Source organism: Podarcis gaigeae, assembly GCF_964106915.1.
Source record: "Podarcis gaigeae genome assembly, chromosome: 10".
In the NCBI taxonomy this organism is placed as follows: Eukaryota; Metazoa; Chordata; class Lepidosauria; order Squamata; family Lacertidae; genus Podarcis; species Podarcis gaigeae.
Genome location: NC_139686.1, coordinates 2,372,346 through 2,400,071, shown reverse-complemented (window position 1 = coordinate 2,400,071; position 27,726 = coordinate 2,372,346). Strand labels below are relative to the sequence as shown.

The window sequence follows — 27,726 nt, the reverse complement described above, 5'->3', positions numbered from 1 at the left end:
TTTACTAACCTAGGAGGAGTTAGATACCAACTGCACATAGTTTTCATATATGGTAGTTCTCTTTCAATGTACAGCATACTATTATTACATCCAAGAAACTCTTTCACTCCTCATTTAATCCCCACAATGAGAGGAAGGCTCAGCTGAGAGGCAGTGATTGGACTATGGTCCCCCCAGGGAGCTTGGTGGCCAAGTGGGGATTCGAACCCTGGTCTCCTGGGTCCTGTTCTGACATGATAACCACTAGATGGAACTGCCTCTAATTGTCCTCTTAGTCTAAATCCCTTTTCTTGGGTATAGAGGGCAGGAAGCGAGAAGGAACTAGGCAGGAAAGGGCTTGGGTGGGGGGCAGCTGAGGAGGTAGGAAAGGAAGATGTGTTGGGGGGTGGAGTCTGTGAGCGCCTGACAACCTGGGAGGCTCATTCTCTGGCTTGAAGGAGCTTCCTTTCAGCCCAAATACTGTGTTGCTGTAGCTGAGCATCCTTTCCTGATTTATGATGTTAGCTGCCCTGAGCCTGGCTCCGACCGGGGAGGGTGGGGTACAAATAAAAATGTATTTTTATTATTTTTATTAAACGCACTCTGCACATGCTCTGCCTTTACTGTCACTTCACCATTTATCTGAGTCCTGATGCAGCTTTGAGGAGGCCTCGGGTCATGGCAGGGAATGCTAAAATTATCAGGAATAACTGGGGGGGGGGTGCGTGGAGGAGAGAACCAAGGAGGGAGCTTCTATAGGGCGGAATCCGCCTCCCCGCCCCCTAGCCGCGGCTTTTGTCTTGCGGAGATGGGCGCTCATCCGCCTCCAGCACCAGCAGGAATCCAACAGGTGCCAGCTCCCGTTGCCAGGAGAGAAAGCTCCACCTGTTGAAAGCCTGCCTGCTGCGTTCCTTTTTAAGACGGCAGCCTTTCCCTCCTTTCTTTCTTTCCCCGCTAAAAACCCTTGCAGCCCTGGTCGTGCCGGAAAGGGGAGGGGGCGGCTTCGAGGTGGAGAAGGAGGGTCTTCGGTGGGCAAAGCAGGCCGGCTGCGTCCAGCCGCGGACACTCGAGAGCAGCTCCAGAGAGGCTGGGAAGGGCAAGCCAGGCAGGCAAGGAAGGAGCAGGAGTGCCAGCTTGGGCCCGTCACCATGGGTACCCGGGCCCGTGGGTGCCACGCAGCGTGCATGGCCCTGGCTCCGAAATTTGTGGGTGCCCGGCCGCTCCATGGGGAATTTTGTGGGCTTTGGCACCCATGGAAGGGAGGGTCTGCACGATGCCAACGCGTCTCCCGGGGATGCCAGCTTCGTTCAGCCGGGCGGCGAAGTCCTGGCTGCCCATAAAACCACGGGGGGGGGGGGACATGTGTGTGTTCAAAGCCCCATTGCCTTGGGAGCGCGGGCAGAAGGCAGCGCCAACGCTGGCGCATCCCTGCCTTGCCGGGGGTTGGACTAGATGACCCGGCGGGGTCCGTCGCCACGCTACGCTCCTCCGATTCCCGTCGGCAGGCAGGGAGGGGTCCGGCCCGGGTGGGTCCCCGCCTCCCGCCGGAGGAAGAGGAGGAGCCGCTTGGCGGCGGCGGCGGCGGCACCTGCAGCATCCCGGCATCAGCAGCATCAGCACCACCAGCCTCCGCCAGAGCCGGCCGGGGTTTCTCGGTGGCCGAGCCGCCCCGTCGTCGCCATGTGGCGGCGGGAGGCGCAGCGGCGGGCGCGGCGCGGAGGCGCAGCGGAGGCGGCGGGCGCCGGGCGCCGTCGGCGGGCGAGCTGAGCCGGGCGGCGCGAAGCAGGGGCCGGCGCGGGGCGCGGGGCCGGCCGAGCCATGGCGCTGCCCTGGGCGGAGGCGGCGGAGCGCGGAGGCGGACGCAGCGCCCGGCCGCAGCCTCGCTGTCCCGGCGGCGCCCCGGGCGGACGACGAGCGGCGGGCCCCGTCTCGTGGCGGCGGCCCCGGCGGAGGCTGGTGGCGCCGCTGCCCGGGATGCGCTGAGCCCCGACCAGCCCCCTCCCCTCGCTCGCCGAGCCCTCCCTCTGCGCTCCTCCTGCCTTCTTCCCGGGCGGGCCCCGATCCAAGGAGGGCTCTCTCGGGGCGGCCATGGCGCTCCCGCAGCAGCAGCAGCAGCAGACGCCGCCACCGCCGGGCAACACCACCGTAACGTATATTTTCGTTTACAGCCCCAGCGGGAGCGGCAGCGGGCCGGGGGGCGCGCCGGGGGCCGGTCCGGGCGTGGAGCCCACCCCGCACGCCGCGCCGGCCCCGCTGCGAGGGCCCAAGAGGAAGCTGTACAGCGCCGTGCCCGGCCGCAAGTTCATCGCCGTCAAGAGCTACACGCCGCAGGGCGAGGGCGAGATCCAGCTCAACCGAGGCGAAGCCGTCAAGGGTGAGTGCCAGAGCGGGGTGCGGGTTTGGGGGCACGTGGGAGGAAGAGGAGGCAGTTGGACACACCTCCTTCATGGCGGGGGGGGGGGCGACGGAGGAGCTGGGAAGATGCGCGGCCCACCCACTCATCTGGTACCCAATTTGCTGGAGCATCCTTAGATTGACTTGGCACCTGCAGATAACTTTTGGTAAAGTGGGGTGGGTGGGTATGGCAAGCCTAGGCTGGGCAGGGTCACCCAGAGGAGATGTTGCCCATAATGTGCTTTGGGAAGTAGAGGCAATGGGTTCAAGGGAGTGGGCAGGGGATTCTTCTGGGTAGGGGGGGGGGGCGGAAGGGTTTGGTCTGGGTGATTGGGGAGCATTTGTGTTTAGCGTGGACTCTGGGTCAGAGGGTCTTCCTGGACCCAACAGCAGCCAGGCAGACGTCTCTGAAAGATGGATAGGTGGTGGCACCCCAAGTCCTTTCTCTCCCCCCCCAAATATACTGTGGGTCTGAAATTTGGGGATTTCCCACCTGCCAGGTTGTAGAGGTGGTTATTGTGGGCCATGTTGGCCTTCCTGTGAGATGGCAAAAGAGGTCTTGTTTTCCTTCGGCCGCTGTTGGCACAGATGTATCTTCTGGGTGAAGGATGGTCAGATCTTGCAATTGAGATTTGCTTGATGGTTGACTTTCTCCCTGCGGGATGGGGAGGGGGGAGAGAGAGAGATTTATTGCAAATAGGAGAATTACCCTTACGCCTGCGTACTCATTAAAAATGTGCCACTGTGAATCGCTGGCAAATGGATTGTGTCTCTGGCCGGATTGATGAAGCACCAGGGTTCATTTTAGGACACGGGTGACCCGACTGCACCTGACAGCGATTTCTGTTGTTGCTTTTAGCAGATATGGAGCAGCACTCCTTCCATTTGTGGGTGCAAGTAACCGGGGGTCTGAGCACAACTTCTGTGCTTGTGCAATGCAACAGATGGGTGAAGAGCTGGCAACTCATCTGGGTTTATGCAGCAGGCGGGTGTCAGAAGAACTGTCTCATCTGGGTTTCGTGTGAGATGCCTGGTTCACCTCCCCCAGTCCCTGGGGAAGTGTGCTTGCAAAGGTCTCGGTTGCAGCTCACTGTTCTGTTGCGAGTTCCTGGTGCAAAGACAAGAATGCACTTTGTAAGCTACCATTTTTCGTGGAGGTGTAGTATGGTTGAAATTGTGACATGTGAAGCAGCTCTTCTGGCTGGAAGCAACACAGCAAGTGGTTTCTTAGAACTTGGAGCCAGAACGCTCTATGCCTGGAGTGTTTCTGACAGATGGCTATTCCTTGCAAACGTCCAAGGAAACGGGAATCTGCAGCTTCCCTCACTGGGTATCCACTCCTGCTGCTGAACCACATCAGTTTCCAAGCTGTTTTAACCCTCAGGACCATAACCCAATTCAGCCTTGGGGCTAACTAAGCCTGCTTAAGAAGACCTTTGTAATACTACAGGGGCTCTTGAAACATTTTTTTTTTTTTTAAAAGGACCGGTTGATCTCCACCGTGTGCCTGTGCCTTTACTCAGATACACCTCCAATCTACTGTCTTGTCTTCTGAATGCTGCCATTTTGGGTTATCCTCTGCCAGGTGGTAAAGAGTTAGTCGGTCAGTGCATTACTCCAAAGCCTTGGGGGCTGGCCAGTCCGACCTTCTGAACTGGAAACTCAGTGCCAAGCTGGACATGATGCTTGTCGTACCATTTGGCTTTGCTTGGCTGTTTTTAAGAGCAGATAGTTGGTGAAGAAGAGTGCTGGATATGGCACAGGGGAGCATTGACCCTTTGCTTCTGCTGTGGTCAGAATCGGAGCCAGACCCCCACCCACCTCCCCCAAACACCTGCTGGGGAAACAGCCTTGTCACCAATCAGAGCCTTCCTCCCATTGCCTGTGGCAGGTGCTTTGGCAAGCAGCAAATGTCATGCCTGGCTCGGTCCTCACTTTGCCCTCCATGCCCGCTGCTTGCGGTGGCTGTTGTTACCAGGGCACTGATGAGCATCTTGAGTTGCAGAGAAAAGTGGGGATAGCGAGCTGTGATGTAGCTCATGGCTTAACCTCCTTAAGAAACTCAGAAAAGCTCTCCTGGGTGGGCCCAGAGGCCAGTTCTTCGCGGTGGCCAAACAGGCGCTTCTGCAAAGCCGGCAAGCAGGACCTGAGCACGGCGCAGAACTTTCCACATTGCTGAGCTCCAAGAACTGGTATTCAGAGACGTCCTACCTCAGGCAGTGTTGGGTAGGACACAGCCATTGTGGCTGGACCTTCCCTGAGGAATGAAGGTGCAAGAGAGCAGAACATTTGCAGAATCGGGGAGAAGGACTTGGCTGGCACAGTAAAAAATAAACCCGGCTGGGGAAGAGTTGGGATGATGAGTAAGTCTAAAGACCTTTCTGGCTGATGGCTTCAAAGTCATTCTAGCTGGGTCAGGGGTTACATGGAATCCGGTCAGTGGCACAGAGGAGAGGGTACAGGCTGTGTCACAAGAATGAAGGCACAACAAAGTTGGCTTTTTAAAGGTACTAAGGAGTTGCTGAGAAATTCCTCAGGACCCATGGTCTGACTGTACAAGGCAGCATCTTGAATTCACTTATGGTTGGGCTACTCCTGCACGTGTAAAATCCAGGAAATTTTCTCCTTGACATTTTGCATATCTTCTGATTTTGAAGCTTTTGTTTATTTGGAGACACCTATAGAAAACGGGATGGGGGGTGTTGTTGCTATGATTTATGTAGAAAATATCAATTTATTCTATAATCTGCCTTTCAGCCAAAATATTCTCAAAGCAGAGCAATGATAAAACGCCTCTCTAATAAAACAATCAGCTAATCACAATGAGAAACAGCCAAAAACAAAACAAAAAAAACCCCAGCAGGAGAAATTAAAATAGCATCACAGAGAACTAAACCTACTCAGGTTAGAAGCCTGCCTGCAAATTAAAAAGACTTAATTACACACACCTAAATCGACTAAGCTCTTGAGTGTGAACCTAGGGAAGGGTTAATGTTTACCATGTGATCACCACCCTAATTTCTTCCCTGGATTTGCATCTCCAAATAATTGATACTGTTTCCAGAGTTGCATGGATACGTTATTCTGCAGAATTCTGAGACTTGATTCTGACCATTCTGCGTCTGCAGAATTTGTATTTCCCGGCCCCACTTGCTGTAAGACTGGGGGACATATGGCTGAAAGGTCCTGCTTTTTGCCAGGAGATTGTCCCAGATGACTTCTGGTTCCCTTTGCATGAAGACAGCAATTCAGAGGAGCAACGTGCAGCCCAGCCCGGACAAGGGGGCTAATGAGCTAAGCCAAGACCAGCGCTATCATGCAGACAAACCTTTGGAGATGGTGAAATGGGTTCAGGGCCTGGTTAGTAGAAGACCAAGCAAGCGCTGTAGCGCAGAGGTGGGGCCTATCTGTGGTCCTCCAGATGTGGCTGTACTCCAGCTCCCATCAAGGATGGTCCATGGGCAGGGATGATGGGAGCCCCCTCCCCAGGTCCCCCAGCCCTACCCTACAGCAAAATCCATGTTCTGGAAGGAGGACGGTGTTTGTGTGATGGCTTTGTGAATTCCGCATGCGAATCAGGCTTTGCTGGAGCTGTTGCCAGGAAGGTCTTGCGTCTCACTGCTATGGTTACGGGGAAAGCTCTCTTCAGAGCATCGTGTGATGCGGGTGGCCTGTCAAAGGGTGTAAGAGGAATGGAGAGGATTGCACAAGATGGGGTTTTTTGTTCCACCTGCTTTGAACGATCCAGGTGCATGCCAAAAGCAAAACTCCAAAGAAGACCGTCCTTACTAATTTGAAATTGCAGCCCCTCCTAAAAACCTTGCTCCTAAATCTGTTGGTCCCACTGCTGATATGACCACAAATTCCTTTCCACCTCTTTGAAGCTGTCTGGTATATGTCAAGGTGGTGTTCATGTTGTGTTTGTTGCCCCTGGAAAGGATAACTCCTGCTCTTCACCAGCCTTCTGATTTCACTCATTGGCTCAAATCACCGACAGGCAGAAGCAGCCAGGCTGGCTCATTCCACGAAAATTTCTTAGAAGGATGCCTGCACATTTTGATTTATAACTTTCTTTCTAAGAGGGCTAGATGCTTTTAAAAAATTATTTTATTTTGACAAACTAATGATCATAAATAAATAAGAATAAAAATATGCACCCCACCACCGAGGCCATTCCATTGTAACTATCCAACCTCCCAAAATTTCAACACCTCTTGCGATAGTTTGACCCCTTTCCGTTTTAACAAACACGTTCCAGATCTCCTCAAAATTATTTCTCCTGCACATTCCCTGTCTTACCTTAACTTGATGCTTTTCTTACAAAAATGAAAGTTCTGAGCCTGGGGTCCCCAGTGAAGGTCTTCATGGCCACCGGGTTGGCAACCCCAGTTTTAAGAGGAGACGCTGCCAGAGACTGAACCTGCAACCTTCTTCTGAACTAGGCTTCCACTCCTCCTGCCCTTTGCCCTTCCCACAAGCTCCTTCCCCAGTTGCCCTGAGCTCTTGGCATTTTCCTTCCCTTTCAGCCCCTGCTGCCCTACGACTGGGCCCTTGCCTGTTCTGTTGCCCTTCCTCAGCTGCCCTGGCTGCCCTGCCCCTGAGTCCTCCCGGTCTCCTTCCTCCAGAGTTTATGCCTTCTGCTATGCCACTCTGGTTCCTGATGGGCCTCTTCTGCATGCGTTGCTTTCTGCCATGGCGGAAGGGGGCATGCACAGCCAAAGCCCTATTGCCGCCCCCTTCCCTGCCTATGGGAGGCCCTCCTCATAACCTTTGCTAGAGGCCCATTCCTGCTTCTAAAGCCTGCTTGAGCCCATCGAAAATAAGAGGCTGCCTGCATCGCTCTGTCTTTGTCGTCCCTCCTCCCCTCCTTGGCTTCAGAGGCCACATATGGCTGAATTGGCACCAGGCTTTCCAAACCCTTCCAGCCAGCCAGCAAAGCTGCACGGACCAACCGTGTGCTCTTGCTGCTAAACTGCGAAAGTAGGAAGCTTCCTTGTGCTCAGGCTGCTACTGTGCAATCGTAGTTGTGCTTCCTTAATCTCAGGGATGTGTGTTTGAGCCCCACACTGTGCAAAAGATCCCTTCCAACTCCACAATTCTATGGTTCCTTTATTCTAATATGCACCCAGCACATATCCAATGCAAACCCACAAATATAATAATAAAAGACCCACAAATATAATAATAATTTGCTATTTCTACCCCACCCATCTGGCTGGGCCTCCCCAGCCACTCTGGGCAGCTTCCAACAAAAGATTAAAAATACATTAAAACATCAGTCATTAAAAACTTCCCTAAACAGGGCTGCCTTCAGATGTCTTCTAAATGTTAGGTAGTTGTTTTTCTCTTTGACATCTGATGGGAGGGCGTTCTATAGGGTGGGAACCACCACCGAGAAGGCCCTCTGCCTATGAAATGTTACCTGTACTATACAGTCATATCTCAGGATAAATACGCTTCCGGATAAGTATTTTCGGGTTGCGCTCCATGGTGACCCGGAAGTAACGAGCGTATTACTTCCGGGTTTCGCCGCTTGCGCATGCGCAGACGGTCAAAATGACATCACGTGCATGCGCAGAAGCAGCGAAATGCAACCTGCGCAGTTGCGTCTTATGTTCTGCTCAGGATGCAAACGGGGCTCCGGAACGGATCCCGTTCGCCCCCAGCGGTACCGCTGTACTTCCAAAAAAGGACAACAGACAATAATCCAGCAGAAGGACCAATTCCACATGCCTTTTCCTGCCTTGTGAAGGACCGCTGTTTCTGTCGAAAAGCCCAGTCTGTGTCTTGAAAAGAAGAGCTTCTCAACAAAAAGAAAATTGCTCAGCTGAAAGACTTCTTATCAGCTGCAGATACATAAAGGGAATAAGAAGGATATTGACAAGCTAGAAGGTGTGCAGAGGAGGGCGACCAAGATGACCAAGGGTCTGGAAACCAAGCCTGATGAGGAGCGCTGGAAGGAGCTGGGTATGTTTAGCCTGGAAAAGAGGAGGCTGTGAGGAGATAGGACAGCCATCTTCAAATATCTCAAAGGCTGGCACATGGAAGACGGAGCTAGCTTTTTTCCTGCTGGTCTAGGGGAGGCCCTGAACCAACAGACTCAAGTTACAAGAAAGGAGATGGCAATTAAACATCAGGAAGAACTTTCTGACAGAAAGAGCTATTCGACAATGAATTGGACTCTCTCAGGAAGTGGTGGACCCTCCTTCCTTGGAGGTTGTTAAGCAGAGATTGGATGGCCATCTATACTCCTGCACTAAAGAGGGTTGGACTAGATGACCCCTGGGTGTCCCTTCCCATTCTATGATTCTTTAACTTGTTTGGACACATTCCCTCAAAGAAGATGGTTAAGAAAAAGCTGCTCATGGACTCTGAACTAAACAGGACATACAGTGGTACCTCGGTTTACGAACATAATTCGTTCCGGAAGTCCGTTCTTAAACTGTTCTTAAACCGAGGCGCACTTTCCTTAATGAGGCTTCCCGCCGCCGGTGCCCTTCCACCTTCTTCCTGCAACTCCTGCAGCCAAGCTGGCACCAAACGTCTTGCTCTGCTTTCCTTTGGGCCAGATCCGTGAGGTTGAGAAGAGGGTCTTGTCATCGGAGCAGCCCAGCACCTCCTGACACATTGCCCAGCCTTGTGACATGGTTATTAGTTGCAGCTAGGATTTCAATAGCCCAGCAATGGAAAACCTTGAAAAATCTAAATTTGCCTCTGTCGCCTAAGAACTTACAGACTTTGGCTAGTGGGGGGGGGGGGGAGGAATCACACATGGGGGGATGGGATCCAGAACACTTTTATGTCACCTGGTAGGATTTTATTACTTATGCTTCAGACTTAAATGCTCAGCATTCACCAAGAACACCAGCTTGGGAAATATTGTGTCACCATTTCTTTCTCTTATCTCACTTGCTTTGAATGTGTTATGACACCATAACCTGCTTTGTATGTGTTATGACATCATAACCTGCTTTGTATGTGTTATGACATCATAACCTGCTGCCACACTTTTTTTTTAAGACCTCAAAAAATAAGTTTCAGGAAAGATGGTGCCCACTCAGAATCAAAGGTGGTGCAGTTGATGTGTCCCCCCCCCCCCCCGCTGCAGGGGTTAAGTTGCCAGATGAATGCAAAGAGGAACTTGTTATCAAACTTGAACAAGATTGTTAAAAGAGCAGTTCGGCAGTGGAGTTGGCTTCCCAGGAAGGCTGTGGGATCCTCTTCACTGAATGTTTGATTTGTGGGTGCCTTGCCCCAGCAGTGAGACACACGCGACTTTGGTGTAACCAGGAGAATGTCGGGTTCAAAAGAGCCTCCCTCAACCTGGCGTCCTCTAGCTTTCTGGACCATGACTGCCACCAGCCACAGTGTCCCATAGCTGTGGTTTCCTGGGGCCGATGAGAGTTGTAGTTCCATCATCTGGAGGGCATCAGCTTAGGAAAGCCTGGTACAAGAGGTTGCCAATTCTGAACAGATTGAGAGAAGCTGAGGTGCCCGTGTTCCTAGTGCCCTCCCACCTGAACTATAGCCCCTTACTCTGCATGATGCTTTCCTTGAAGATGGTCTGCTAGTGCAGAATGCAGTTTCTGGGGTGCTATGGGGGGGCAGCCCAGCGGGACCCTGTGTCAACAGGCCCAAAAGCTCTTCACTAGCATCCACTGCGCCACTGGGCCCATTTCAGGATATTTATCCTAGTGTACAAAGGCCATTAACAGCTTGGGGGCCAAGCACCTCTCTCAAAATCAGCCTTCAGTGATTGGCGGAGGAGGTCCTCTTGGCCTCTGGGTTGGTGCTGATGTATGGAGGGGCCTTCTCGGTGGCAGCCCCTCCACCCCCCACTTGTGGAACGCCCTGTCTCAGGAGGTACAAGAGATGTGCTTCACCCTGGCATTTGATGGCTGGAAGATCCCCTTCATTGCAACCTTGAAGTTATGAGCTGTAAGGATGTCGGATCTGAAATATACTCAGATTGTTCTTAAGGTTTTAAAATGCACTATTCGTTTGTTTTTATTTTTTAAAAAAAAACCTTTCTTATTTTGCTGCTTTGCTTGCTTGCCGCCCTGGGCTCCTTTGGGAGGATCGGAATGGAACAGACGGCAGGAGCCAACGATCCTGGGGGCAGGAGCGGAATTAATGAGAGGAAGGGGGTGGCAGGAGAGGCTTCTCCTTAAGAACCTAGTTAAAACCTCAAGGGGCTTGGAGGAGGGCTGGAGGGCCGCCCGTATCCGTGTGGGTGGTGCAGAGGCTGAACTTTCCCCAGGAAGGGCTGGGCAGGCCTGAGGTTGCTCTGTTTTGTGACCGTTTTTCTGTCTCTGACCATCTGCTTTGTTGCCAGCCGGACGCTCTTCCCCATCTCTCTCTCTGCTTTCTCATCCTCATCCATGCTCTTCTCTAGACGAATCGCCTCATCAGCTGGGTAACTATGGCTTTCCTCATCCTCCTCTCTCTTCTCCTCCTCAATCACCCCCACCCTTTTTGCCTCGTCCTGTCTCTTGTCACCCGATGGCGTCTTTGGGGGGCTGGGGTGGGGGGAGTCGGCTGCTTGGGGGTCCACACTCCTTTGCCTCCCTCCCTTGATGCCTCCTTGTTCCTAGCAGACTGTAGCTAGCATGGGTGTAGAGAGAGAAATAAGAGGGTGCAAAGAGTGGCTCTCCAGCAGGGATTTGGGGTGATGCGATGCCCTGATGCCATTTGAAGAGCAGAGAAAATCAGAAGACGCCCGTCCAGCCCTGTCCAGCCACATAGTGGACATGGAAGGCCCTCAACACTGCTCTTTGGGGTTTGAAGGATGTGCACCTTCCTGGACAAATGAATGCAAGTCCCATCCATAACTAACCTGAGTGTTGAGTTCTGATTTCAATCCGTTGGCCATGCAAAGTGTGGTTGGTATTGACCTCTTCTGTCAACCAGCAGGAAGACAGACGGTCACTAGTTAAGCATTCCTGGGTGAACTCTAGTCTCCGAGAGGTATGGAGTTGGCATTGGGGCTGCCCTCCAGGTGGCATCAGGGCTGCTTCCGCTCCAAATGCGGTGGCCAGAACATGCTATGTCAATGTTGCTTCGCTGCCTCTTTCCTTGCAGTGGGTGGCACAGAGGGGGAGGGGTGGTGTGGGGTCCTGGCGGTGGTTCTGAGATCTTGGGAAAGGAGGAGTTTGGAGGATGGTGGATTTGCCCCTCCTGGACCACCTGTTTTTCTCATAGCTCTTCCATACCCTGCCCTGAGTCTGCCTGTTCTCCATGCAAGAGTTTGGCCACCATTTGTGCTTGGAATGAGAGGAGGGGTGTTAGACCCCCGCAAAGTGGTGCTCTCTCTGTGTATGTGCTCATGGTAGTGAGCTGGTGCTCATGGTAGCATGCAGGTATCTGGGAGCGAGATCCCCTGGTGGCTACAGGTAAGTGTGGTTGAAAAGGTGCGTTTGGGGGGAGCTGGCAAGCATATTGCCTGTCTGTATGCAATGTGGGTTGTTTTGCTGTGAGGCTCCTTTGCATAACCTATGAAAAGTTGCAGAATTGTTTTGGAAATCTCATGCTGAGGGCAGAGGGCGGGGGGTTTCCATACCATCGCGCTTGTGTGTGCAAACACTTTGCAGGTGTCTCCTGGGGCTTACTGCGCCATGGGGCTGGGGTCTCTCCTCCGCCCTCCACCTGGCAGTGTCGCTCATCTGAAATCGTGCTTCCTGCTGCTCATCTCATCATCTCAACCCCCACTGAAGCTGCCACCTTCTTGGACCTGAATTGGCCTTCAGGAAGCAGGGCGTCCCCTCTGACAGGGATGGACCTGGTTTATTTAGGTAGCTGGGATCTTTAACCTAGGGTGGCAGGGGCACTTAAGCTCTGGAACTCCTCGCCTGTTGACATCAGAAAGGCAACTTCTATGTACTCTTTTTTGATGCCTGCTAAAAACATTTTTGCTTAGATGAGTCCGCCCAGACATGTAGAAAATGAATGTGTGTTTTAATGTGTGTTCCTTTACATTGGAACCTCGGTTTTCAAACGTAATCCATTCCAGAAGACTGTTCGAGTTCCGAAAACCAAAAACTCAATACGGAAGCCTCAGTACAATAGGGAAACTCAAAACAGAAGCTGTGCGGCATGTTTGACATCCAAAAAGTGTTCAAAAACCAAAGCATTTACAGTTTATGGTGTTCGAGTTCTGAAACCTTTGTCAACGGAGATGTTCGAAAACTGAGGTTCCACTGTATTGTTGATTTTATGTTTTGAATGATTCAAATAGTTATTTTAAGTCTCAATTTTAACTGATAATCTTCTTGCTTTATTCTCTTGATAACCACTTCAAGTCTTTTTTTTAAACAATCAAGTGGTATATATATCTTATGAAACAAGCAAACAAACCTGCCCTGGCCCCTCTCCTTGCCTTGATTCTGCTCATAACCTGCAATTAAACAATGCATTTATTTATTTTTTGGTGACACCCCAAGGAACACCTGGTGTTCGCCCCTGATCTAGGGAACTTCCAAGGAGAAAACAGGTTCAGGGGTCTAGGATTTGCTTCTAGAAGATGCCTGACTTTTGACCTCCTAAGGCCTCTTCAGAAAGAGTGTGTGTTTGCTGAGCCATGTGAGGCAGAGCTGTGGCTTTGTGCTAGAGTGTCTGCTTTGCATGAGGGTGGTTTTGGGTTCGAGTCTCTATGACATCTCTGGGTGTGGCTGGGGAGACTCCTACCTGGAGAGATGCAGCTGCCAGTCAGTAATACTGACAATACTGATCTAGATGGACCAGTCCTCTGACTCGGCGTCAGGCAGATTCCCGTATTCCTTCCAGCTCTAGCGTTGGAAGAGGTTCAGAAAAGGGCATCCCAAACTCCCAAGGGGATGGAGCGATTCCCCTGGGAAGAAATGCTGCAGTGTTTGGTCAAGGAGAGGTAAGAAATCTCAATATATAAAGGAGGGGTCAGACCCTGTGGGGGACCAGACTATATTTTGAAGAAAAAAAATGAACGAATTCCTATGCCCCACAAATAACCCAGAGATGCATTTTAAATAAAAGGACACATTCTACTTGTTATGTACTGAAGTTCTCACCCTGGGCCAGCAGGGGGATACTGTAGATAGTTTTCACTCAGGTCCACATATGCAAATAAGGGATTGAAAGTGACGTTCAGCGATTGGATAGTTACAGAAAGTGGTTACTGTTGCGTTGTAGTGGAGCTCTATATAAGCAGGCTGACTGAACCCTTCAGTTCAGTTCTGTTCTGGCCTGTGAATAAACAAGAGGTGTCTGAAGAATCGCTGTGTCGTCTGATATGTTCACCCACAACTTAACACTACTCATGTAAAAACACGCTGATTCCCGGACCGTCCACAAGTCTCTGTGGCTTTGTTTAATGTTTTGTATTTTTCTCAGAAGGTTGATAAAAAATGTATAATTATTGTTCTGTGTATATTAATCGCCAACGTGTTGCGTGAGTTGCACAGGTTGCATTTTTCTAGCCCTGAGGTGTGGGCTTGCACATGTGAGAGTGCAATTCAAGGCAGGTTTGATCCACAACCCGTCTAGATCCCCCCAGGAATCCCTACTCCCCCCACCCAGTGGAGCCCAGGAACTCTTGCTGCTCCATCAGGACTTGGCCACCTCTGGCGAGTGGGTGGCTGTCAAAGCAGATCAGAGGCAGGCGGGCAGCCAGGCTGTGCTTGAGGCTCCCTCAGTGAGTCGGGGATTCCTCCCTTGGAAACGGGCAGCGCTCCTTCCTTGCCATGGCTTCCAAGCGGCTCCCTGGCTCTCCTCACCCACCTCGCCCTTAAGGGCTGCCCCCGGCTGCAGCAGCGTAATTGGAGAGCAGGGCTTACCCACCTTGGCAGCAGGTTCCTTGAGGGCTTTGAGGGTGCCAGCAGGCACTTGCTTGCCATCGCCTCTCGGCTGGCCTCTCTCTGACAAACTCTTTTGCCACCTGAGTGATGCAAACACTCTCGGAGCCTGCCAGTGGCAGTTCCCATCTCGGATTATCAGGCTTCCTCATCTCAGGGGATCCCCTGCCTCCGGCGAGAGGCACCCCCCCACACACACCATGAGCCTCTCCAGCTGCCTCTTCAATTACATCCGTGGAAGAAGGCCTGCTCTCTCCGCAGGCTCTCAAGACCTGCTCCTCCTCCTTCTTTGGCGATCCCTCATAGCCGAGTAATATTGTCTTCCATAAACATAGTTTTATCAATGAGTCTGTAAGTAACTGTGGAGGCCAATTCAGGATCCACACGTCCTTCCACAGTGGGGACATTGGTTTCCGGGCAGGAGTTGATCACTGTGTGGATTTGCCAAGCGTGCCTTCCTCTTAGCACGTTTCTCCCTTGTGTCCTGAGTTCGAGTGTCTTCAAAGCCCAGGACACCTTTGGTAAAGGCTGTTCTCCAATTGGAGCACTCGCAAGTCAGTGTTTCCCAATTGTTGGTGTTTATGCTACATTTTTCAAAAATTGCCTTGAATTGCCTTTAAACCTCTTTTGTTGACCACCAGGACAACGCTTTCCATTTTTAAGTTCGGAATAGAGTGGTTGCTTTGGAAGACGATACAGTGGTACCTCTGGTTATATACTTAATTTGTTCTGGAGGTCTGTTTTTAACCTGAAACCATTCTTAAGATGAGGTACCACTTTAGCTAATGGGGTCTCCCGCTGCCGCCACACCACTAGCACACAATTTCTGTTCTCATCCTGAGGTAATGTTCTTAACCCGAGGTACTACTTCTGGGTTATATCTCAGGTATAGATTGAACCAGCCTTTTCCTTGTTCTCAAACGAGCGCCTCCACTTCCATGAAATCTTTTCAGAATCATTTTAAGAGGACCCCCCCCAAAAAAACCCCTCTTGATTCCAAACCCCCCCCCCACTTCCTGGATGGTGTGTTTAAAATCCCAACCCTCCAGGAGGAAGGAGGTTCTGTGTTCTGGGCAGCACTCAGCTTTCTGTGGGTGGCAAACGAACATTACCTAAGAATAGCAGCTGTAGCCAGGCCGTTTGGGAAAATTGGGTGCTTTTAGGCAATGCAGAAGAGGGCAATTAAGTAGGTCAGGGTGCCACACTCTGGGAGACAGAGGCTGTGCATCTGGGTTTTGATGATGGCCCAGGTTGTGTCTCAAAAGGCAAGTGATGCTTCCATTCATTTACATAGAATGGCATCTAATAGCTGCTGCTCTGCGGGCACCACGTAAGAAAATGGTGAAAGAATTTCCCCAAAGCGAGAACATACAGTATGGAAGCAGCGTCAAAAAAATATAAAGAGCAGCTTTAAAGTGGGGAAAGGCAAGCGCTGCAATATCAGAGAGTAAAAAGAAATGTAAAAGCAGCAGATTTTCAGATCTTGGGTGCCAAAAAGGGGTTTCCTTCGTGCTGACAGCACAGTGAAGCAGGTGCCAGGCGGACATCACTGGGGAGGGCGTTCCATAGACAAGGGGCCACCACTGGGAAGGCTCTTTCCCCCCTGCCATAGTTCAGCAGGCCAAGGCACTCCTAGCTGGGATGGGGGCTGTGTTGAAGGTCTCTGAGGACAGGAAGAAGCCTTCCTTCCGATTCTTGTGACCCCAAACCCTAAAAACCAGCCCTTTTGAATTGTGCCCATAATCTGACCGGTGGCTCAGAGAGTAAACCTCAGCTGCTGGGATCACAGATCCGTGGCAGTGGGGGCCATACAAGGGACCTGAGCAGAATGGCCAACGAGCCATTTGAGCACAGGGCATGGGCCTCCTCCAAGCATCCTACGTCTCTTTTAAATCAGAACCAGTGAAGGCGGTGAATGTCCTGTGTGAGTGCCTGGAGGTGGTTGGAGGATGGATGGTGGCTAACAGATTGAGGTTGAATCCTGACAAGACAGAAGTACTGTTTTGGGGGGGTGGGAAAGGGGGTGGGTGGGAGTGGGGGACTCCCTGGTCCTGAATGGGGTAACTGTGCCCCTGAGTCATTTTGAGAAGCACAGGTTAATTCTGTCTCCAGGGCAGCTGTCTACCAGCTCCATCTAGTACGCAGGCTGAGACCCTCCCTTCCTGCAGACTGTCTCACCAGAGTGTACACGCTCTAGTTATCTCCCGCTTGGACTACTGCAATCTGCTCTATGTGGGGCTACCTTAGAAGGTGACCTGGAAAGTGCAATTAATCCAGAATGCGGCAGCTAGACTGGTGACTGGGAGCGGCTGTTGGAACCATATAACACCGGCCCTGAGAGATCTGCATTGGCTCCCAGTATGTTTCTGACACAATTCAAAGTGTTGGTGCTGACATTAAAACCCCTAAAAGGCCTTGGTCCAGTATACCTGAAGGAGCGTCTCCACCCCCATTGTTCAGCTCTGACACTGAGGTCCAGCTCTGAGGGCCTTCTGGTGGTTTCCTCACTGTGAGAAGTGAAGTTACAGGGAACCAGGCAGAGGGCCTTCTCGGTGGTGGCGCCTGCCCTGTGGAATGCCCTCCCATCAGATGTCAAAGTGGGAAACAACTACCTGACTTTTTAAAGACATCTGAAGGCAGCCCTGTTTAGGGAGGTTTTTAATATTTAATGCTGTATTGTTTTTAACACTCAATTGGGAGCCGCCCAGAGTGGCTGGGGAAACTCAGCCAGATGGGTGGGGTATAAATAATAAATTGTTGTTGTTGTTGTTGTTGTTATAGCCCTGCAGGATCAGGCCAGCAGCCTATTTAGTCCAGCATTCTGTTCTCACAGTGAATAACCAGACTCCCATGGGAAACTCACAGCCAGGATTGGAGCCCAAGAGCCCTCTCCCCTCCCATGTTTTATATCTAGAAGCATTGCTGTCTTCAGCTGTGGAAGCAGAGCAGAGCCATCTTGTCTAGAAGACATCAATCTATTTCTTTTCCATGAATTTGTCCGGTCCTCTTTTGAAGCCATCGAGGTTGGGGGCTGCCCCCGCCTCCTGTGGCAGAGAGTTCCATAGATTAACCATGTACTGTGGGAAGAAGGACTTTCTTGTCTGTCCCGAATCTCCCAACATTCAACTTTGTTGTATGTCTACGAAGATCTTGTGTTGCGAGAGAGGGAGAAAACCTTTCCTCTCTCCATTTCCTCCAAGCCGTGCAGAATTTTAGAAGGTTCTTCCATGTCGCCTCTTCCTCACCTTTTGTCTAAACGAAAAAGTCAGAAACGCAGCCATCTTTCTTCGTAAGGTGGTCACTCCACCCCCTCGATTGTTTTGATGGCACTTTTCTAAACCGTTTTCCAGTTCTGCAATATCCTTTTTTGAGGTGAGGCAAGCAAGCTCTTTATTGCATCTTTTCTTGCAAACTGGCCCTGGAGCTCAGTTGGCTACTCCTTCAGTCGCACCCACTTCGGGGGCGGGGCAGGTCTGCCCTTCTCCATTCTGGCTATGGGGCCCCCCTTTCAGCAAGCCTTAAATTCTTCCTCAGAGCAATTAACCCACCCTCCTCTTTGGTGGCCCCCGTCTTCTCATGAGCACAGATAGCAATCAGAGCTTCTGCATTATTGATCTGTTTGGGGAATAATTTTGCATCTTTCCCTTCCATGAGTCTGCTGACATGCTAGAAGCAACAAGGAACAGGAAACCCCGAGGCTGCCATGTGGGATCTTGCAAGGGGTAAACAGCGTTTGCAAAATTTGTGCAGATTTTTCTGCCCTGGCGCCTAATCCATACACAAGGTGGTTGCTGAATGGTAGATGGGTCCCTCGAAGCCGCTCTTGTCATTTAAAAGAAATAATTTCATCCACCAGGATAATCAGCTGCGTCTGTGTTCTCACTGGTGTGTGACATGACCTCTGGAACTCACTGCTGCAGTAGAGAGTTGGAAGCATGGGCTTTCATGACTAGTTACTGTGGGTGGGTGCATGTGGGTGCATTCGCACATGCAATGCACAGAGTCCCATGGCAGCCTTTTGCCATTTCAGCATCACTTGTGTTGGTGTTAAAATCCGCCTCATTGTCTTACCCACCCACATGCAAAACCCTTGCTTGCTGCTTAAAGGTAAAGGGACCCCTGACCATTAGGTCCAGTTGTGGCCAACTTGGGGGTTGCGGGGCTCACTTTATTGGCCAAGGGAGCCAGCGTACAGCTTCCGGGTCATGTGGCCAGCATGACTAAGCCGCTTCTGGCAAACCAGAGCAGTGCACGGAAATGTCATTTACCTTCCCACTGGAGTGGTACCTATTTATCTACTTGCACTTTGTGCTTTCAAACTGCTAGGCTGGCAGGAGCAGGGACCGAGCAACGGGAGCTCACCCCATTGCGGGGATTCAAACCGCCAACCTTCTGATCGGCAAGTTCTAGGCTCTGTGGTTCAACCCACAGCACCACCCATGTCCTTCTTGCTGCTTAGGTCCTTGCTTATCCTTTCCTGGTCCTGAGGGCCTTACAAGTTGAGCTCAACTTGAGCATCCGCCTCCAGCACAAGCAGGAATCCAACAGGTGCCAGCTCCTGTTGCCAGGAGAGAAAGCTCCACCTGTTGAAAGCCTGCCTGCTGCATTCCTTTTTAAGACGGCAGCCTTTCTCTCCTTTCCCCACTAAAAACCCTTGCAGCCCTGGTTGTGCCGGGAAGGGGAGGGAGCGGCTTAATGTTAAAGCAACAGGCATTTCCTGTCAAGTTCAAGACTCCACATAGGCCTCCCTGCCTGGCAAGAACATAATCCATTCCCATTTTCAGCTGCAAAATGGCGGCTCTACTTTCATCCAACTGTTGTGCAATAAGTCTCAAACTCTGGGCCGTTGCATTGGTTACAAGTTCCACTACTGCTTGCAATCGAATTATTCTGTTTAGATTATAAATAGGATCCCGTGCCCCTTGTATGAGCTCATCAGGATTCCAGGAGGCAGGTTCATAATAGGCTATAATGCGCTCTGGTGGCCAATCATCAGTATCGCTCCAACTTTGCAGCCCTGGTTGTGCCGGGAAGGGGAGGGGGCGGCTTCGAGGTGGAGAAGGAGGGTCTTCGGTGGGCAAAGCAGGCCGGCCGCCGACACTCGAGAGCAGCTCCAGAGAGGCTGGGAAGGGCGAGCCAGGCAGGCAAGTAAGGGAGCAGGAGTGCCAGCTTGGGCCCGTGACCATGGGTGCCATGCAGCGTGCATGGCCCTGGCACCGAAATTTGTGGGTGCCCGGCCCCTTCATAGAGAACTTTGTGGGGGAGTTTGCAACTGTAGTGCAGAGATAGAAGGGTCCTTGGTTCCAATTGTTGCAGAAAGAGCGCTGTGCCCTTGAGCAAGAGCCCACTGATGGGCGTGATTGAATGAGAAGCCCCACAATTCTTGACTTAAAATTGAAGGGACCCTATGGGGTCTAGTCCAACCCGCTGCAATACAGGAATCACAGCTAAAGCTTGCTCCCTCTTCCACAGGAGAGCCCTTGTGATATTTGAATTCAGTCATTGTATCCCTTTGCCCTCCATGAATTTGTCTCATCATCTTCCAAAGCCATCCAAGTTGGCCATTCCTGCCTCATGGGGCAGGGAGTTCCATAGTTTAGCCATGAGCTGCGTGAAGAAGGACTTGCATTCAGGGGAGAGTTGCCTGCCTGATTGGGGAGGGAGGGGGGAATAGATTTAAGGAATCTCAGGCACAGCTATCCCTCACTCCCTCGCTTTCGTGTCCCCCTGGGGGGAGGATGGGGGCTAAACTGACTTTGCTTGAGTCTCACATAAAGAGGCCACCAAGTCAAGGAGCACTGAAGCCCACGGTCAGAGGAGATGTGCCGGGAGGAGTGCCGCCGTGCCACCCCTTCCCTGTCACCCAGCGCCATCCTTGGCCGGCTTGTGTGGTTGGCGCTGCGGACCTGACCCTGCATTTAAAATTGAGCTTGTCAATTCCAAGGGACTAATGAATTGTTAAAGCTGAAAAAGTGCTCATTAGCTTTGGGGGGAATAAATTAATTCCCTTCTAGGCTGGCTTGCCTTGATTGGCATCTCTTGTATACATAAATGTTTAATTAAAATACATAATGAGTGTGAAACGATCAGCCGCCTGAGCAGCTGGAGACCTGGGTGTGAGTGGATCTCTCAGAGTGAATGCACACACAGGCACACAGCCGTGTGCCCAGAGTTTGGGGCTTTTTCACCTTCCTGCTGTGAGCGTGCGAGGGTCCACTATAGTGAACTGGTTATGGGAAGAAGCAGAAAAGTTCCACGCCTTGGTCCCTGCGCATTTATTTATTTCAAATATTTTTACTCTGCTTTGCCCACTGAGCGCATTCAAACTGGTTTACAAATGCAAGCAGTAATTTGAAAGGAGCAGCTCCGAGCACAATAGCAAATTAATAGGCCATCAATAAAACAAACACTTTGGAAACAGCTTTCGGCAAGGAGCTTTAACTTATGCTGTCTGCCTCCACTGACACAGGAATCTGTTATAATTGATTTATGGTTACCATTAAATTGGCTATGACATTATTAAGGTGTTTCAGGGCTGTGTGTTAGATTAATACAATTATTAATTTTAAAAGCAGGGCGCTGTATTCAAGCCTCCGTTGCCATTTGTCTGTGTAGCTGAAATATTTATATCCCTCAACGTGACAGAAACGTAGACGGTGTCTTGGAAAAGGAGCATAAATAAGGCATCATTTGAAATCCACTAAAATGCAAAATTCATGCAGTGTGTTCTTGCCTGGTAGGGGAGGTTCTGGGCAGAGTCAACATGGGGGGGGGGGCGGTCTCCAACGACCTTTGCTAGTTCAGTGTGTGACAAGATTTGTGGCTTGGAAGGACTCTCTTAAGGTCTGTGGGTTGAAGTTGCTGGGGGACGGATAGCTTGGGATGGGGGCTGATACCTTCGTGCCCTGACTTTGAGGGCTTCCTTGTGGGACATCTTCCTTCTGGGGCATCACGGTGGACAACAGAGGGTTGGCCTGGAAGCAGACACCAGAGGCAGCAGAACTCCACTCCCTTGGAAGACGGTGAATTCTGCTTCCTTGGAGGTTGTGAAGCAGAGGTTGGACAGCCATCTGTCTTGGATGTTTAAGCTGTGATTTCTGCATTGCAGAATAGAGTGGTACTAGGACTTCCCTTGATCTGGACATTCAACTTCTGTGGATGCAGCCTAAAATTGCATTGATCTTTTTTGCTGCTGCATCACAATCCAGGCTAAACATACCCAGCTCCTTCAACTGTTCCTCATCAGGCTTGGTTTCCAGACCCAGGATCATCTTGGTCGCCCTCCACTGAACACCTTCCAGCTTGTCAACATCCTTCTTAAACTGTGGTGCCCAGAACTGGACACAGGATTCCAGGTGGGATCTGACCAAGGCAGAATAGAGCGGGACTATGACTTCCCTTGATCCGGACACTAGACTTCTGTTGATGCAGCCTAGAATGTTGTTGTTTAGTTGTGTACGACTCTTCATGACCCCATGGACCAGAGCACGCCAGGCACTCCTGTCTTCCATTGCCTCCCACAGTTTGGTCAAACTCATGCTGGTAGCTTTGAGAACACTGTCCAACCATCTTGTCCTCTGTTGTCCCCTTCTCCTTGTGCCCTCCATCTTTCCCAACATCAGGGTCTTTTCCAGGGAGTCTTCTCTTCTCATGAGGTGTCCAAAGTCTTGAGCCTCAGCTTCAGGATCTGTCCTTCCAGTGAGCACTCAGGGCTGATTTCCTTCAGAATGGAGAGGTTTGTTCTTTTTGCAGTCCATGGGACTCTCAACAGTCTCCTCCAGCACCAGTATTCAAAAGCATCAATTCTTTGGCAGTCAGCCTTCTTTATGGTCCAGCTCTCACTTCCATACATCACTACTGGGAAAACCATAGCTTTAACTAGAATAGCAATGGCCTAGAATTTGTTTAGTCATTTAGTCATGTCCGACTCTTCATGACCCCATGGACCAGAGCACGCCAGGCACTCCTGTCTTCCACTGCCTCTCGCAGTTTGGTCAGACTCATGTTTGTAGCTTCGAGAACACTGTCCAACCATCTCGTCCTCTGTCGTCCCCTTCTCCTTGTGCCCTCCATCTTTCCCAACATCAGGGTCTTTTCCAGGGAGTCTTCTCTTCTCATGAGGTGTCCAAAGTCTTGAGCCTCAGCTTCAGGATCTGTCCTTCCAGTGAGCACTCAGGGCTGATTTCCTTCAGAATGGAGAGGTTTGATCTTTTTGCAGTCCATGGGACTCTCAAGAGTCTCCTCCAGCACCAGAATTCAAAAGCATCCATTCTTCGGCGATCAGCCTTCTTGATGGTCCAGCTCTCACTTCCATACATCACTGCTGGAAAAACCATGGCTTTAACTATACGCACCTTTGTTGGTAAGGTGATGTCTCTGCTTTTTAAGATGCTGTCTAGGTTTGTCATCGCCTTTCTCCCAAGGAGCAGGCATCTTTTAATTTCGTGGCTGCTGTCACCATCTGCAGTGATCATGGAGCCCAAGAAAGTAAAATCTCTCACTGCCTCCATTTCTTCTCCTTCTATTTGCCAGGAGGTGATGGGACCAGCGGCCATGATCTTCATTTTCTTGATGTTGAGCTTCAGACCATATTTTGCGCTCTCCTCTTTCACCCTCATTAAAAGGTTCTTTAATTCTTCCTCACTTTCTGCCATCAAGGTTGTGTCATCTGCATATCTGAGGTTGTTGATATTTCTTCCGGCAATCTTAATTCCGGCTTGGGATTCATCCAGCCCAGCCTTTCGCATGATGAATTCTGCATATAAGTTAAATAAGCAGGGAGACAATATACAGCCTTGCCGTACTCCTTTCCCAATTTTGAACCAATCAGTTGTTCCATATCCAGTTCTAACTGGAGCTTCTTGTCCTAGAATTAGCATTGGCCTTTTTTGCTGCTGCATCACACTGTGGACTCATGTTCAGCTTGTGGTCCACCAAGACCCCCAGATCCTTCTCACATGTCCAGCTACTAAACCAGGGGTCCCCCATCTTGTATTTGTGCACCTGGATCTTCCTGCCTCAGTGCAGAACCTGACATTTGTACATATTGAAATTCATTCTTTCATCTGGGGCAGTTGAGCCATCAGACAGATGTTCCATGATGTGTTTTGTCAATAAAAGGACCGGTGCAGGTTTGTGTCCTGGTGTGTGTGTGTGTGTGAATTGCATTCCTCTGTGACCATGCAGAGCTGTGCTGACATCATCGCAGGTATGCTAAGATAACGGTGGGAGGTATTTAACTTTGCAGCTTGCCCAGCCATTTCCCGCCCCCTCCAAACAAGCCATTTCCCGTTGCTCAAACCTGCCTCTGTTGAAATTAGCCAGCCCCACACAGGCCTGCCAGAGGCTCAGCGTGCAGCCTGTTTATTAGATTAATTGGGCGTTTGCAAATGTGCTTCTCTGATTACATTCTGAATTGCTAACAAGCGAGGCTGCCGCATGGAACAACTTGTAGGGCAGGCGGGGTGGGGGTGGAGGGGGAGGCAGGTCTGCAGACCAGCTGCCACTGCGCCAATGACCAGTCTGTTGGTCACGCTTGCAGGATTGCTGCATCACTGTGGAGGGTGGGTGTGAGAGAGCCCGGCTGCAGGATCTGGCCAAAGGTAGTCCAGAATCCTGTTCTCACAGTGGCCAAGCAAATGCCCAGTGAGGAGCCTGCAAGCAGGGTCCAGAGCAAGGGGGATAAAAATCAATGATTTTTTGGGGGGGCGGAAACCATAAAAATTGGATTTTTAAAAAAATTAAATTTTTAAAATAAAATGCTTTTGGAGGAAAAATCTTTCTAACAATAGTTTTCTATTGAAGTTACATTATAGTCCAAAGGCTATTCATCAGGAAATAAGTTTTTCATGTGGGCTGAAACTCAGTCAAAGGTTGTTGTTTTTTAAATCGTTTATCCACATCAGTTAACAAACATGGATACGTATGCTATAATGTTATTGTTTTAGTTAAATAAATTGTTTAATTTGTTAATAAGGAAATGATTGTTATTCTCCTTCCAATAAAGTACAGCAGAAAGGTTGCCCAGATATAAACAGTGAACTTAGTAAACCTCACAATCATTTCATAATTATCTGCCTGTGTATTTCTAATAGTATAACCAAATCAGTAATTTTTGATATAACGGTAAAAACTACTCTGAAAATTCATTCTTCCAAAAATGAAACCTTCGTCTCGTTGTAAATGAGTCTTTCCGTAAAAAAGAAAGAAAGATTTTAATCAAATCTTGCTGACTAGTGACTTAAATCGTGATTTAAATTGATTTGATTTAAATCTAATCCACCCTGGTCCAGAGTTTTGCATTGCAGAGAGGCCAGGCTCCTCCTGCATCCGGGGGGGGGTGGTCTAGATGTCCCTTTCGTGTACCTTCCTTCCACCTCTGCATTTCCATGATTCGTGTGCCCAGCCCAGCATAGAATTTAGTATTTATACCCTGCCCATCTGGCTGGGCTTCCCCAGCCACGCTGGGTGGCTTCCAACAGAATATTAAAATACAGTAGTCCATCAAACATTAAAAGCTTATCTGAACAGGGCTGCCTTCAGATGTCTTCTAAAAGTCTGGTAGTTGTTCTTCTCTTTGACATCTGATGGGAGGGCGTTCCACAGGGCAGGTGCCACCACCAAGAAGGCCCTCTGCCTGGTTCCCTGTAACTTGGCTTCTCGCAGGGAGGGAACCACCAGAAGGCCCTCGGAGCTGGACCTCAGTGGCTCGGTAGAACGATGGAGGTGGAGATGCTCCTTCTGGTCTACTGGACCGAAGCTATTTAGGGCTTTAAAGGTCAGCACCAACACTTTGAATTGTGCTTGGAAATGTACTGGGAGCATGCCGTTGGGGGACTTCGTAGCATTTGTTTTCAGGACTTCCTGACAGTTGCTGGTGGAGAGGTGCAGGATCTGACCGGCCCAGTAGCCTTCTTTGTTTCTGCACAAGTGTAGACCACTCAACTCTCTCTCCCCATTATTTCTTTCTCCAGCTGCTTTTCCAATGGCCAGGGAGAAGATACCACGTTCATTGTCTTCTCCCCTGTAGGAAGAAAATCAGCTGTGTGCTTTTAGTGGGAGTATCGCCCTGCTGGGAGAGGATGAATTGGCTCCTTCCCCCAAGGGCTGTGTCAGAGCAGAAGCTCGATGTTATGAGGAAAAAACTGCTCCTTTTCCCTTACGGGGTACCCAAGAACCCATATAGAGTCCTTTTGTAGCTTCTCTATCGGTAGGAGAAAATAACAGAGGCCAACCAGAGAATATTGAGAAGCAAAGCAGCTAGTAAGCCTGATCTTTATTAAAGCTGTTGCAACAGGGTGTTCCCCCCCCCCCAAAACACAGGAGAGCGGCAGACCCCTAACAAAGGTGTGCAAGACCTTATATAGACATTTTGAAAGTGCCCACCCTGGAGTCCAAGACCGCCCCCAGAAACATCATACATTCATCACAGAAGGGGTGGAAAATTGGGTGTGTTACTTTTCCCTGTTACAGATAGGTAGCCGTGTTGGTCTGCCATAGTCAAAACAAAAATTTTTTTTCTTCCAGGAGCACCTTAAAGACCAACTAAGTTAGTTCTTGGTATGAGCTTTCGTGTGCATGCACACTTCTTCAGTGTGTATCTGCTACCAGCCAGCACTGGTCGCAAGGGGTTAGGCGTTTAGGCTTTCCCTGTTTTAGGTATTTGCAACCCCCGAATCCCTGTTTCATGTGCTTTTAGGATACCATTTTGTTGGTCTTAGGTTGTGTTTCGTTTGAATGTGATTAGCTGTGATTCTTGCATTGCAGGGGGTTGGACTAGATGAACCTGGGTGTCCCTTCCAACTCTACAGTCCTGTGATTGCATGGTATTGGTTGCTTTTTATGCCCCACACCACTTGCGTATTGCAAAAAAAACCAATAATCTATTAAGTGGCTTATAAATGCTTTTAAATAAACCAGTGTTGGGTTGTAGTCAGCTGACTTTTACTCGGTCCTGTTGATGTTAATGGCCATGAGTAACTTAATTTCAGATTAACGCTTAATCCATTAATTTCACCCGATTGACTCTGAGTAAAAGTTAGTTTGAATGCACCTTGTTATTTTATAAAGCCACCACCATCAGCACAAATTTAGAGTGGAAGCAGAAAAGGGAGGTCCCTGCACCCAAGGAGCTTACAATCTACATTTTGCTTGGGTGGGAGTCAAGAGAGGAAGAAGAAATTTGCTCTGTTTGTGTGTGTGTGTGTGTGTGTGAGAGAGAGAGAGAGAGAGAGAGAGAGAGAGAGAGAGAGAGAGAGAAATCTGCATTCATTTCATTTACACAAAGTTGGCTCAGTTTCATTACAGGCTGAGAGTTTAACTCGTTGGTTTCCAAAGTGGGGCAGTGGGATTACCTGGGTGGGGTTTCTAAGAGTCAGGTGGGTGGCATTGGGGGGGGGGCTGTGTGTTAAAGGTGTCAGTGACTCCCAGACTTTGAAAAGCTAGTATCACTGGATAAGTTCATCAGTTTTGTTGAATTAATGGCACCAAACAGTTTTAATTGGATTTTGAATTAAAGTGCAGTGAGTTGTTATTGTTTTGCATTTTGTGTGTGTGTGTGTGTGTGTGTGATGCAAACCACGATCCTGAACAATCTGTTTTATAGGGACGAATTTATGGAACCAAGCAGGGTGGGGGCAGATGCACAGAGAAAGGACCTGGTGTTCCTCTGCAGGGGTGCAAATTCCAGCTTGCCAGGAAGGCAGACTGGGGGCAGGAACCACGGGCAGAGAAATCCAGGCGCTTGGCATCTCCCTCGAACATTGGAGCTTTAACCAGCTTCCCCATTTGCATTCCTGCCTCTGATGCAGCCATTAATGCATATTGATTTACAACCCACGAGAGGCTTTTAATGTTGGGTTTCCTCTCCCTCCTCCCCCTCCTGCCTTCCTTACCCACTTCTGCACGGTCAATATGGCAGCGCAGTGCTTCTGTTCCAGAGAGCGTGTGGCCCGAGTCTTTCCTTGGTCTTGTTAACCGAATCTTTTGGGTTAAATTGTGTGGAATGATACAATGCCGTTAATTGGAAGGAGCCCGAATCATTTGGAAGAAAAGGGCAGCTGCTGGCTTGCACCCAGATCTCTCTCTCTCTACCACCCACCCTCTCCCGGTTTCTTTCCTGATGAGCTAGGGAGTTAAATTGTGCATCTCCAAATCTAATTTGGTGATTCTGAACAGACAAGGGAGCATTGATGTGCAAATACAGGGGCAGAAAGAGGTGGGGTGCAGGCAGGCCTCCACCCACCCAAAAATGATGGAGTAACAGGATTGTATAGGAGCCTGGTTCTGTGATGCATCCTCACTCGGTCCCGATTCAGGAAACAAAGTAAAATAAAAGGTCTCTCCCCTCTGTCTCAAGGGACTGTGTCTGTACAGAGGCTGCTTCTGTGATACTGCATTGCTTCAGAAAGAGTCTGCTGGGCGGTGGGTTCCCACAGGTGCTCACGGGACCCCCCCCCCATATGGCCTCAAGTTTCAGTTGGCCCCCAGAAGGGACAGAGCCCTTTAGTGTAGTGGGCTTTGTCCTGCA

The 27,726-nt window shown here is 50.2% G+C and overlaps 1 protein-coding gene across 9 annotated transcripts in view; it reads left to right on the top strand.

Moving 5' to 3' along the window:
• The window catches only part of SHANK3 (SH3 and multiple ankyrin repeat domains 3), a 410,336-nt gene that overhangs the window by 237,561 nt on the left and 145,049 nt on the right, over positions 1 to 27,726 (top strand). For all 9 annotated transcript variants that reach the window (XR_014555552.1, XR_014555553.1, XM_083699824.1 and 6 more), the window contains one exon: positions 2,148 to 2,353. Coding sequence is in view for 7 of the 9 variants with exons in the window: in XM_083699824.1 (XP_083555950.1) it covers positions 2,148 to 2,353 (206 nt within the window). In the remaining 2 variants the exon portion in view is untranslated. The remainder of the gene's footprint in view (positions 1 to 2,147; positions 2,354 to 27,726) is intronic.